General features: G+C 41.8%; 1 protein-coding gene across 1 annotated transcript in view; it reads left to right on the top strand.

Moving 5' to 3' along the window:
• Window positions 1–14,011, top strand: part of BRF1 (BRF1 general transcription factor IIIB subunit) — a 174,551-nt gene that overhangs the window by 148,979 nt on the left and 11,561 nt on the right. Inside the window, exon 12 of the mRNA XM_075065721.1 lies at window positions 13,534–13,585. Within this exon, the coding sequence (XP_074921822.1) occupies window positions 13,534–13,585 (52 nt within the window). The remainder of the gene's footprint in view (window positions 1–13,533; window positions 13,586–14,011) is intronic.

The raw sequence follows: 14,011 nt of genomic DNA, 5'->3' as shown, positions 1-14,011 counted from the left end.
TGGACCTGTTCGCTTACCGCGAGAACGGAAATGTCCGAGGTCCTGCTCCTTCTAAGGTCTCTCCCCCGGACCGATCTCGGACGCTGTCCTCATGCCGTGGAAGGGCCAACACCTTTATGCCTTCCCGCCGTTCCCCCGCTCATTGGGTCCTGCTCAAACTTCGCAGGAGCAGAGCGCGCAATCATCATGATCACTCAGCGTGTTCCAGGCAAGCACTAATACACCACGTTGCTCGGCCTGTCAATAGCCTGCCCAATTACCCTGCCACTCCACCCAGACCTCGTACCTCAGGACCATGGCAGACTTCGCCTGGACCTGCAGTTTCTTCACCTCACGGTGTGGCTCCTACGTGAATTATCAGGGGGGCAGGATGCCTTCCACCTGGTCAACGTACCTGGCCAGGTGGAAGCGTCTCTCCTACAGGTGCGAAACGCTTAAATCTTACTCCTGCTGGGTCTCAATCCCCTCTATTTTGGGACTACCTCCGCCTGCAACAGCAGGGCATAGCGGTGTTCGCCGAAGGTACACTTGGCAGCCATCTCTACCTTCATCCAGGCTAAGGTGGTCGTTCTGTGTTCTCACACTCTATGGTTTCGGGTTCCTCAAGGGCTTGGAGCGCATACACCCTTAGGTACGCCGCCCAGCCCCAACCTGGGACCTCAACCTGGGTTTAACCACGACTTATGTCTCCTCCATTCGACCCGTTAGCGACCTGCTCGCTGCTATACTGTCTTGGAAGACAGCTTTCCTTCGTAGCCATTACATCGGCCAGACGAGTCTTCGAGCTCAGGGGCTCTATGGTGGTTCACCATACTTTATGTTTACAAAGACAGGTGCAGTTACATCCACACCCGGCTTTCCTCTCCTAAGTGGTTTTCGGCCTTTCATGTTACCACACTCAACGTGACGGGGACAACAATTGCACTCCCTGGACATCTGTAGAGCGCTCGCTTTTATGTTGAGCGGACAAAACCATTTTGTAACACGCCAACTCTCGGTCGCAGTAGCAGTCCAAAGAAAGGCCTACCTGTTTCCTCTCAGTGGATCTCATCTTGGGTGATATAACGTGCACCTGCACTTGTTATGATTTGGCTCACATTTCCCCAAGCCACATCACCATGCGTTCTACCAGGCTCAGGCTTCATCTGCCGCTTGCTAACTCGTGTACCTACCCACAGATTATCGCGCAGCTCCATGGTCCTCGTCCATACCTTGCTTCACATTATGCTCTGGTTCAACAGTCAAGAGATACTGCAGCCTTTGGCTCCGCAGTTTTACATTCTGCCATTTTTCACTCCGACCCCACCGCCTACATAAGGCTATTGGGAGTCACTAACTGGATGGATATGAGCAAGCACTCGAAGAAGAAAAGACGGTTACTCACCTTTATAACTGTTGTTCTTCGAGATTGTGGTTGCTCATATCCATTCCACACCCGCCCTCCTTCCCACTGTCGGAGTAGCCAGCAAGAAGGAACTGAGGAGGCGGTTGGGTCGGCAGGGGTCTATATATCAGGCACCATAGTGGCGCCACTCCAGGGGGCAACCTGCCGGCCCACCGAGTGTTGCAGGGTAAAAGTTTCTCCGACGAACGTGCACGCGGCGCGCGCACACCTAACTGGAATGGATATGAGCAACACATCTCGAAGAACAACAGTTACAAAGGTGAGTAACTGTCTTTTCAGGACATATGTATATTTTTTTTTAAAAAAAAGGTGATTCCATCCTTTTAATTTAGCATTTGTTGTTGGCTGACTCTTCAAAACTTGTTTTTAAAATCTTCAGAAGAAAATGAGCAAAATGACCACAAGAAACAAACAAAATAGCAACTTATACTGACTTAAAACTTGATTTGATGATAACAGATAAAGGTTTTCCTTATTTTCCTAATATGACACAATTCCAACAGCTTTATTTTGCATGCTATAATGTATGCATTTACTTGATGCTTTTGGTTTAATTGACGTTTGTTGTAATGGAAAAACAAATTGGCAAAATTATTACTAGTGAACTTTGAAGTAGCGATTTCAGGCCGGGCTTAATCTTCTGTTTGTGTGCAGTACAATCTTTTTGGTTTGGAGATGGATGAATACAGCACAAAAGGTTAAAAAGACTCTGCACATATGTAGCCTCCCTATTAAACACTCTGCCTCTTTCTTTAAGTAGCTGAGGTCCTTTAGGAATATCAGTTTTTCTATTTTCACTGTGAATTTTTAGTTTAGAGTTTCTGGGGGAAAAGTTCAAAATAAAAAAATGCAGTAGGATTAACCGAAAAGTATCATTTTATTGATCTTCAAACATAGCTCAGAATGTAGAAGGATTTAAACCACGTTGGGGAATTTAGAGTCTGCGCTGTTTTGTCAGTACCGGTTTCAAGTAACTAAAATAGCTGTGGTGAAAAATTCTTTGAGGTACAAAAGGAGGAGGAGGGATTTACTTGAGATTATTAGCATTTGTTTCATGTTTTACACATTCATATTATAGTTGCATTAATATCTATTGTGTATCATAAATATGATGAGAAACTTCTTGACACTGCAGAGTAATCTGCTAACAAAAATGATTTTCATGAGGAAAAAACCTTTTTATATAAATGAAGCAGCATAAAGACACCTATTTATACTATACTTCACAAAATTCACTGTACTTTCATGCCTAGTCAGTCAACTAAACCTTTTTTCCTCCACTTTCCTTGCTCCATATCCTAATAATCATTAGGAAGATAGCTTGCACTGTATGTATTCTCAAGTGAAATGAATGCATCTCTAACTTTACAATTCCAGATGTATAGAAGTCCCCAGTCCTGCAAATGCTTGTGCATATGTTTAACTTTTAAGCATTTGAGTAGTTGCATTCAGTGGGACTCCTCATGTAGTTAAAGTCGTTGATATACATGGGCTTTTTTGAGGGTCAGGGATAAGATTGTATTATTACATCAGAATTGTTATCAGTCGTTGTTAATAATTCTGTTAAAGGTGACCTGCAAAGGGGAAAAATGGGCTCTTGACTTTTTTGCCTTTTTCATGATAAAGATGGCATGATTTATGGTTGTTTTTTTAATAGACTTGTTTTTACGTTCGCAATTCAGATCCTTTGTAGGCTGGAAGATGTCTGTGATGACATTACATGATGTTCAGTGATATTACAAGAGCTAAAGGAAGGTTAAGCAATTAGGAGGGAAAAGGATTTTTAGTCACTCTTCGTTTGTTTGTTCATGCTTATTTAACTTCAGTGACTAATATTTTATACAAAGGAAACCTTTCTTAAAGGTTCAACACCTAGTTGTACTTGTTTAACTTAAGATTTGATTTTAAACTGATTTTATTTGAACCAATGCCACAGGCTGTGTTGGGCATGCTTATTTTGGTTTAACCCAGGTTTATACTGGTTTAGCTTACACTACGAAGTTAGGTTGATGTAAGCCACCTTGTGTTAATCTACCTGTGCATGTGTCTACACGTAAATTTGTCTTCCACTGATGTAAGTACCCCATTATGGTGATGCAGTAACACTCTCTCTCTGAGTGGCGTTGAGCCATGGTTGATGTACTGAAGTTGGTGCAGCATGAATGTAGACACTGCATTACCTATGCTGACCCTAACAGTCCTCCGGCAGCTTTCACAATACCCAACACTGACCTCTCTGGTCACAGTTGTGAACTCCACTGCCCAGGTGTCATGGAGACCCAACAGTCCCCCTCCCACCACCACCTTTTAAAACCCAGCACATTTTTTTAATGCTTTTTCCTGATTGTCCAGCTTGGCAAGCACACTAGCAAATCTCAATTGTTGTGTGCAGCTGCCCAGCCGACCTGGAGTAGACAAGAGATACTGGATCTCCTGGGAGAGTGGGGAGAAGAGACTATGTAGGCACAGCTATGAACCAGCCATAGGAATGTGGCCATCTACGAGCAGATTGCACGGTGGATGCTGGAGAAGGCATATGACATGGATCAGTAGCAGTGCCAAATGAAAGCAAAGGAACTGCAGCAGGCATACCAGAAGGTCAGGGAGGTCAACAGTCCATGCAGTGCTGAACCACAGACCTGCCACTTTTACAAGGAGTTTCATGCCATACTTGACAGAGACCCCATCACCACCTTACAGCCACCGTTGGTATCTCCTAGAAGCCCAAGACACAGACCCCATTTGTGAACAGCGAGGGTGAGGAGAGGAGGAGGATGGGGACACATGATAGAGTGGTCCAGCTATGTCGCAAACCAGAACCTGTTTGAGACTCCTCTGAAGTCCAGTCAAGTCGAGCATGGGTGAGCCTGATGCAGGGAGAAGAACCTTGGGTAAATGTGTAATTGTATTTGCCATTACAATGGTGTACTGCTGGCACTCCCGACTTAGCAGGACACAGCTACTGACTTTTGTATTAATTTATCCATTCTAGAAGAGGTAGTAGTACAACAAAGACAGATAGAGTTGTCATCTGTTTTTACATTCCCATGTAGAGTTAGGCAGGGGGCGCTTTGCGGAGCAGTTTGCTTACGTACGCAAGTATGTCTCTTGAATCCTGCTTAGAGGTCTTGGTGAAACTTTCCTGGAGGTGCTCTGCAATCCTCTCTCAAAGCTTTCTAGGAATCGCAGCCCTATTTCTTCCTCCACGGGAGGACACTTTTCCGTGCCAGTTGATGATGACCTCATCAGGCACCATTGCAGTAAACAGGCTAGTAGCATATGGGCCGAGCAGGAAAAGAAGAGGGAGATGCACCAGGACATAATGGGGCTTCTCTGTCAACCAACTCAGATGCTGCAGATTGTTGTGAACCTACAGGTTGAACAATCCCAAGCTTGCCTGCCTTTGCACTCCATGGAGAACTCCATTGCAGCATGTCCTTACACCTCCCCTCTACAGTCCATGTGGCATATGGGGCCACATCCCTAACCCTACCACTCCACACCACGGGCAGTAAGGACAACCACAGCTCCACATACACTGGCCTGGGAGAACCACAGTTGCTGTATGTGTAGTCCAAATGGACACGAATATTTCCCCTTGCTAAGTTCTGTTTCATTAATTTACGTTTTTTACGTATTTGCTTTTACATCATACACAATTTTTTGTAGTGGTTTTGTTACTCAATAACATTCTATTTTTTGGAAAATAATTCATCTTTATTCTCATTCTCAATATATGCTGCAGAATGCCTTGCTGTACTGAAAGCACCCACTGACTTGTTACTGTCCAGTGACACAGCTCCTAGGATCAGTGACAAACACAGTTCAGTAATCATAAATGTACAGCAGGCACCACAAAATTAATTGGTGCATTGACAGTGTTATATTCATACACGTACACAAAGCACCACACAATTCCTAACAGGCCCCAAAACAGCAGGGCGAGTTAGTAATGTGTGGAGCTAGACTGTGCGCTATGTCTCACTGTTAGTGCTCTCTGTAGGGTGCCCTTTGCAATGCTTTGCTGCTGTAGCCTCCAGCCTGGACTGCTCACAAACAACCCCCAGTGTGTAAGTCACTCCCAGCTATGTCTGTGTGTGGGCTGCAGTCAGCCAGCCATACCTTGGCTCTAACCAGCCTTGATTATGCTTCAGGGTGACCTCAACACACCCAGTCCCAGCTCATCCCCCAGAAATGTGTATCCTGTGTTGCCCAGCCCTCTCCTGGACAGTACCAGTGTATGTCTTTAATGGAAATAATATGCACATAACTTGTCACCATAAATAGTTTCCAGACATTTCAGTTCAAGCACACTGGGGTAGATAAAACAAATGTATTAATTACAAAGAGAGAGATTTTAAGTGAGTACAAGTAATGAAGCATAAAAGTCAGATATGATGACAAGAAAAATAAAGATAAAAGTTAGGCAACTGGTGCCTAACTTAACAAATTATGTTAAATTCAGAACAGAGGGCCCCTTCTCCCAGAGTCCAATGAATGCTTCCTTTGTCGCTTCAGGTGCCTTGAGTGCAATTACAGGGAGGTGCCTTGCAGGGTTTTCCCTTCTTTTTTTTATAGTTTCAGTCCTCTTCTTGAAAAACATTCCAGCTGGGTACCAGGAGAGAAGAAATCTATGGGGAAGGATGTTTCCTGCTTCATTTTCCTCACCTGCTTCAGCTTCCTTTGTTTCCCTTCCTGCTTTATGACTCTGTTCACTGCTTACATGCAAATTAAGCAGAGCACACATTCCTTTATCTGAGACAGACTTGTTTACCAACCTCAGTTTGGAATATTTGTTAATAATACCGTACAGTGGAATCTTATAACTTTGCATACAGTATTGCCACACACATTTTATCAGGACAATAATTACCAGCCAGTTATGAGTTTTCAAATGATAGCTCACAAGTAAGGCTACGATTTAGTCACGGGTATTTTTAGTAAAAGTCAGAGACAGGTCACGGGCAGTAAACAAAAATTCACGGACTGTGATCTGTCCCTGACTTTTAGTAAAAATACCTGTGATTAAATCTTAGAGGTGTGTGAGTGGGCCGCTGCTGAGGGGCATCTGAGAGGGGGGCGCTGTTGGGTGAGACCGGGGGCGGCAGCGGCGGCTGCTGCTGCTGCTGAGTGGGGCGCCTGGGGCCAATGGCCCCAACTACCAGGGGCAGTAGACAGCAGCTGCTCCGGCCAGCCAGGGACCACTGCCAGAGCAGCGGCTGGTGTGCTAGTTCCTGGGGCCACTCCAGCAACAGCTGGTGTGGCTGTCCTGGGGACCACCTGAGCAGCTGGCCCCAGAGCCAGCTGCTTGGGCAGCCCTGGGTTCAGCCACACTGGCCCCTGCAGAAGTCACGGAGCCCTACTCACAAGGCATACTTTGTACATAGATTATTAGCATAGTGTGTAGGGTGTGAATCCCAGGGTGCATTCTGTTACAACCTTCCCATGTGAAAGTTAAAGCTGTCTTGACTCAACTTTAACTCACATAGCTGTATTTTAAAAAATGAATTAGCTTGTTAACAGACTGCACTGCGACTTCTTCTAGTGGCCCACTTCTTCCTTTTAATGCCCTTCCTGCTATCGAGGTCATGACTCGAAACTTACCTCAGATACATGCTCTTCCATGGATGGCAAAATACCAATCTCATCTAAGTTAAATTAGTCATGTAACACTGATCTCTTAAATTGCACAAAGTCCTAAGAGACACAAGTCATGAGAGTGCAGAGTGTGGTGTTTGCCTTTGAATGTACCACCATACCACCATTAGGCTGTTTGATTAGGCATGTTCAGTGTGTACCTCAAAATATGTGATAATTTAAAGATATACTTGCCATTTAAAAAGAGATTTCCCCTAATTGGCTGTTATAAATTAGAAGCAAGAAGAAATGATTTATTGCTTGTAATTGGAAATGAGTTACGAAGACGAATGTTGGTAATCACGAAATAAAATTTGGAAGACGTTGATTTCCAGATGGTTGGCAATGAAATTGCTCTTTAATGTATAATATACCAGACATGGGGGAAGGGGAGGTTTCTACTGTATGCCCTTGTGCTTTGATGAGTTGCTTGTATGAAAGTACAGTTACCTGAATCTTAAATTATTGTGTTCCACTGCATATACCTGCAAGATGCATCTTGTTTAAACAGTGCTGTATTATCTGAGATAGTGAAGGAGGAAGAGGTAATTTAATGTTATGTCTAATATGATTTTTGTCCTTGTAATGTCACATAATTTAAACAGGAAAGATCTAACATCACCTTTGGGTATAACAATCTCCGTGGATTATTCTCAGAGACTACACGTTACTAGATGTTTTCCTTTGGCCTCATTATCTGTTTTTATGAGGTTGAGATTGATCAAAAACACCTGTCCAAAAGCAAATACTTGTAGACCTCATTGGCTACATCTGGTATAATACATTTGTACCAGAATTAAAGGCAAAAACACTACTGTTAAGAATTTTGCCATTGGAAATACATATCTTCACAATGTAATTTAGTTCTAATCGGATTATAGAAGTGTTTGTGTGACTTGTTAATTTAGAAAGATTTGTCTATCCATAGCTGTAAGCACAGGATGTAAAAATGATTGGTATTTAGATTGCCGTATATAATTTCCATAAATTTTCTGCCTTTTCACAACCATTTTGGGCCCTTGTTCAGCAAGGCGGTTAAGCACTTAAAGTGGGACTACTTGCATCATTAAAGTGAGGCACAGGTTTGTGTGTCTTACTGATTCGGAGCCATAGTGTGGTTTTTCACATACTTTTCAGAATAAAGTTGTAACCCAGCTTCATAGCTTCCTCTGTTTCAAGAAGATTTTCTATAAGATGCAAATCTGCCTTTCTGCCACCATTTCATTTGGGCAGGCAGAAAAGGCTCAAGCTGGTGTGGTGAAAGCAATGGCATCTTTTGGACAGTGGTTTCTCTTTTGAGCGAGTCTAGATTTTTTTTAAATTGCAAATACTTTCCTCTGTCAGCTCTCAAAAGGTGAGTTCATCAGCATCCATATTGACAAATCCAGTAAAGTCTTCCACTCGGTTTGCCACCCATCCGGGTTTTACCTTCTGTGCCTGGGTGCCATTAGGGTTGCCAGGTGCCCAGTTTTTGGGGGATTGAGGTGCTTTGAGCTTGATGACCTCCTGAGGTCCCTTCCAACCCTGATATTCTATGTATTTGTTGTCTGTCTGTCTGTCCTTCTGTCTATAACATTAGTTTGGGTGGTAAGCAGCAGTAAGAGGTTTCCTGCGTGGATGGATTAAATTAAAATTCAGCAGTAAGAGAGCTTTGAGTGACGATTGTTATGGTATAATAATCTCCTGGGTGGGTGAATTGCCTAATATAAATTATACATCTTTATTACCCCATAACTCCTCTCTGTTTTATGTGATGTATTATATAATCTTTGTTTATTAAGTAATAAGCAAAATAAAAAGTTTGTCACAGCCAGCTTGTTTTTCAAAGCATTTGTTCATTTTGAAAGTTCAATTTATGTGATCTTCAGCCCTGCCAGATTCTATTATACTGAATCTTCTTTTAAATTGTTAAGCTGGAGGACAAACCTGGATGCTGCCTTGAATGTCTTAACTGAAGCTGGAGCAGGAGCTAAGCAGATTCTATAGTGAGCAGACACTAACGACAAATACTGTGCCATTACTTTCTGACAAGGAAATGTCAAGAGTATCAACTTCATGTGTTGTATATGTTGGTTGACATGAACATGTGAATAATTTTCAAAATTGGCTTGAAATCTGTATGTTGCACTTGGGGTTCGTACATCTTTTTCCTTTTGTAGGTTTGCTTTACTATTCACAACATTGCTTCTTTTGTGGTTTATTTTTTTTTATTTTTAATGTATTTAATTCTATCAGTTTCATAGTTCGTAATGCAAATGCATAAAACCAGAAGATAACGGTAAATGGTGAATGAGTACAGAAGCATTTAGAAAGATCACGAGAGCCGTTTCATTTTTGTCAAAGTATTATATTTTAAACAGAAACATGCTGTTTATCACAGTGTGTCTTAACCCAGGAAATGATACCAAGCATATGAGACAAAGCAGCTCCTAATTCCGAGTATTTCTTCTGCTCAGCAGAAGCCCAGTTTTCAGCAAGTCTAATGAGCTGGGATAGATGGGGAGGTAGTCGTGCTGATGGGGGGTACATGCATGTTGAAAGTGGCATAAAGGACTTTGGCTGTCCTCTTTTTGTGAAACTGCTCATTTGAGCATTAATGCCCCATCCCACTCAAGCCTCAGAAACAGCTGTGTTCTTCAGTGATGGCACACTACAGTATTCTAGCCTTCCCTGGTTAAATGAGACTGCAGAAGGAGCCAGTATCTGTAGCCATGGCAGCCAGTAATTTATTGTTCCATATGGTTGGTGTGGCAGCAGCTGCTCTGTTTTAAGGAGGTCAGGGCATCAGGGCATTTAAAAAAAAACTGCAAAATCTTTCTTCAGTGCTCTGTACAGTACAGTACTAGCTAGGGGTCTCTGTGGAGGTAATGACATCACCAGCCAAGAGACATAAATTACTTTTTTTAATCGACGATGTTATTCTCTTAGGAAAATAAGTTGACACACTGTATCTCTGTGTGTGATGGTTTTAGTTCTCACTGCTGGTGTTTGGTGATAGTACATATTAATTAATTATCCTCCTGCTTAAATTGGTATTAATTCTGTTGAACTCAGTGGAGTCCCACTACTGTAAGATCAGTGGAAGGAAGAGGAGAATCAGACCCAGTGTCTTTCCAGTGCATCATATATATGTTTTTTCTATATTATTTTTGGCTTGCTCTGAGAACTGCAGTACTCTTACTACTGAGAAATAAACATGCTTTATGAACACTAATATAGTACAGAAATACAGCCTGTGGAGTATTCAGTCTCTCATTATTGTGAAGTGCAATAGAATGACTCCTTATGTTTAGGGTTGCAGTTTAGAATTAGGGGTTCCACCAGTAAGAATCCTTTTTTTCCTTCATTATGGGAACAGTTGTAATTAAAATGACACTGGAATATTTACTGTGGGACTTAGTGTAGCAGTGATTGTATTGTTTGGTGTGAGCGCATGCACTATTGCCTCTAGAACAAAGGCTGGCACATTGTGAGTGCCTTCTGGGCTTGTTTTATAGCTTGATTCTAACTGGGAAAGGGCAAGGCTTCAGGGTATTCTTTGGGGGGCATGGTGTTGATCATTAACATGCGGCAACAAGTCTCATTTTTGGATAGAGTGTTAATTGCAGTAATCACACTGTTTTCAAATAGAGAGCTTTAATGTCTTATTTACTGCTTTTCTAATATGTGAATACAGGGTAACAGATATTTTACCAGCAACCTTCATTTATCTAACCTATTGATATTGTTACTGCAGTCTCATGTCTGTGTGCATCTAAATTGGTACTCTAGATTAGAAATCAATGATTAACAGTATGATACACATATTCAGATATTAGGAAGGTTGTGTAACTCACATGGGGCAGCATAAAGAGGAAGTCGGACACAGAATAAGATTTGTATATGTGCCTTCAAATGTTTTCTCTGTATATCGAAGGATCCTTTAGGACTTCTAGGGAGTAAATACATTCGCTGGGTTAATGGTACCATTTTCTTCCATGATGTTGATAATCATGAAGTGCACCTGTAATAAGCCTCTGTCCCAAATCTGGACCTTAGCGTCCAAAATCTGGGTGCTTAGCATGAACCTCCAAGCTTAATTACCAGCTTGGATCTTATCTCGCTGCCACCAGTCAGGATTCTGAGTACCTGATAAACTCTCTGGTCTCCCCAAACCTTTCCCTGGGGGACCCCCAAGACTCAGATGCCCTGAGCCTCCAACAAAGGGAAATAACCCACTTCCCTTCCTGCTCTTTACTTCCTCCCAGATTTTCCCGCCCTGGGGATACTAGGAGATTTCCCTGCTTCAATCCCTTGAAACACAAAACAGAGAGGACGATTTACCTTCCCCCCTCCTTCTTCTCCCCCCTCCCAGTCTTTCCCTGAGAGAGACAGTACTCCTGGCACAGAGATTCCTATCCCCTTGCCTTAACTAGGAAAAGAAAATCCAACAAGTTTTAAAAAGAAAGCTTTATATAAAAAAGAAAGAAAAAACACATGACATGATCATTGCATCAAGATGACATAACACAGGGCTATTGCTTAAAAGAAAATATGAATAATCAGCCTTATTCAAAAAGATATCCAATTTAAACATTCCAGCAACTCCACACATGTAAATACAAAATACAATATAAACCTATTGCTTTTCCTTTTGTACTCACAACTTGGGAACAGAAGGGTAGAAAGAAGCTTGGAGATAGAAAAAAAAAAAGCTCTTCCCTCATAGCCGAGAGAAACAAACAGACAGAACAAAGACAAAACACACCCAGAAGTTCCCTCCCTCACTTTGAAAAATCCGGTTTCCTGATTGGTCCTCTGGTCAGGTGTTTGGTTCCCTTTGTTAACCCTTTACAGGTAAAAGAAACATTAACCCTTAGCTATCTGTTTATGACAGCACCAGACAGTAGTTGTAAAAGAATATCGTTGTATTCCAAATCACTCTGTAGACGCAAGCGCATAGACTCTGCCTTTGAAATGTTGTCTGGACATCAGCTTGGTTAGATGCACTGAAAACAGGTTCACTTTGGACTGCCCCAGTTGTTCAAGTATCCTGAAAATGTTCTGAAGTGCTGCAAAGAAGACTCCCAGCTGAATGCCTGTCTCTTGAATTTTAATATTTTCTTCTCTGTCAGATAATGAAGACTAAAACTCTCCACTCATTCTCTGGGGTTTCACTTCTTACTGTAGAATAGTCAGATTTAGTGTCCTTTTTAAATTGAGAACAACTTCTTTGTATGCAAAAGAATGCCAGAATCAATGGATGAGTAGAGGGAAAGAAGCATCTTACTCTAAATGAATGCTTAGCTCTGGAGATGTAAATCTCTATTAATGAAACTTAGACACCGTTCACAGATATACCAGGGAACTTGTGTGAGCAGAATTTAGGTACCAGGCAACTCATTCTCTCTATAGCTGGATATGTCTGTATGAGGAGAGGGGACACAAAGCAGCCAGAACTAGGTTAAAACAATTGAGAACAGCGTTTATAGCAATAAGGAAACAGGATTTCAAATGACGAACTTAGCACTTGAGTGGCAAAATAATACTTATCTCTGATCTCCAAATGTGTTTCTGCTGTCCTCTCGCCCTCTATGCAATACTTTCAAAAATATGCACAAGTTCAGCTTCCAGCATTTCTTACTTTCAGCTCATGTAGGATCCTTGTGGTTTTTCATGTTATCTAGTTTAAGATTAGATACAAGATTTTAAAACCATACTGAAGTAATCTCGGTACATCAATGTGAGTCTGGAATCACCTCACTGAAATAAAAGGAAGTGATTCCAGATTTACACTGGTGTAATTAGGAACAAAATCTGGCTCACTGAATCTGTCCCTCTCACTATAACAGAAAAGAGGGAGGGGCCAGCAATGGGTAAGAATTTTTTGGCCACTTTCAGAGCATGTGGCAAAGGTAATCTATTTTATAGGGCCTCTGGGGAGAGCTAAGAAGGGCGTTAGGTGGATATGGGATGGAGTTTTGCTATTGTGCTTATTAGCTTGCCTTTTTTCTAAGGGCTTGTTTACATGGGGAGTTATTCTGATTAGCTGTTCCTAAATTAATTATTCCTGATTAATTGTATTCCAAATAAGCTTTATCCACTTTGGAAATGGATTAAATTTATTAAAAATAAGACATTATTATTTTGGGATAAGAGCATTCACACATGGAGTTAATCAGGAATAGCTAAACCTCTTTAAAAACACACCCTACCTTATTCCAAATCAACTTTCATGTCTAGACAATCCTTTATTGTATGGAGCTGCTAGGTGATAGTTTTACTGAATGTAAATGTTAATGCTGTTAAACTGTGTGTAGGGCTTGTTCATAGACTTTTTTATATTTTTAAATTGAAAGGATAAAATAAATACATGGTGTGATAACATTAGCAAACTTATTCTCTTGGCTAGAGAACAAGTGAATGCAGCCTGTGTCAAGCTGACCTTGCGTTTTTACATTTACAATATAACTTTCCTAATAATCACCAACACCTTTTTTTCTTTTTTCCAGATTAAGACCCTTGATTTCTACACAACTAGCTAAAAAGGCTGCAACTGAAGAGGTATGTGAAGTTTACCACCTCTCCAAGAACCCTTTTACACAACTGCAATCTGAAAATTGACTTAACTCATAATACAATACTTAACACTTCATTATGGCAACTACCACAAATCTCAGTGGACTGGTGTGACGTTTCCTTCAGGTGTTGTCTGAACCAGTGATCTGCTAGGCCACTCCAATCCTTGACTCTGGGAGCCAGCCTTACCCTGCTCTGCTGTGAGAACCCCTGCTCCTGGGCTGTTCATGCACAGCCTCTGGCATGTAAGCTGCTCCTAGCTACTTGCAAGTGAATGACACTAGTCAGTGTCTCCGGTCCCAGACACAACCCTAGGAACCTCTGTCTTGCAGTGTCCAGTTATGCCTGCTGGACACTACAAGCTCATATAAGTTTGTCAATTGAACGAAGAAATTGATGTTTACCAGGCTT

Source organism: Chelonoidis abingdonii, chromosome 4, assembly GCF_003597395.2.
Source record: "Chelonoidis abingdonii isolate Lonesome George chromosome 4, CheloAbing_2.0, whole genome shotgun sequence".
Classification (NCBI taxonomy): domain Eukaryota; kingdom Metazoa; phylum Chordata; order Testudines; family Testudinidae; genus Chelonoidis; species Chelonoidis abingdonii.
This window is presented reverse-complemented; position numbering and strand designations above follow the sequence as displayed.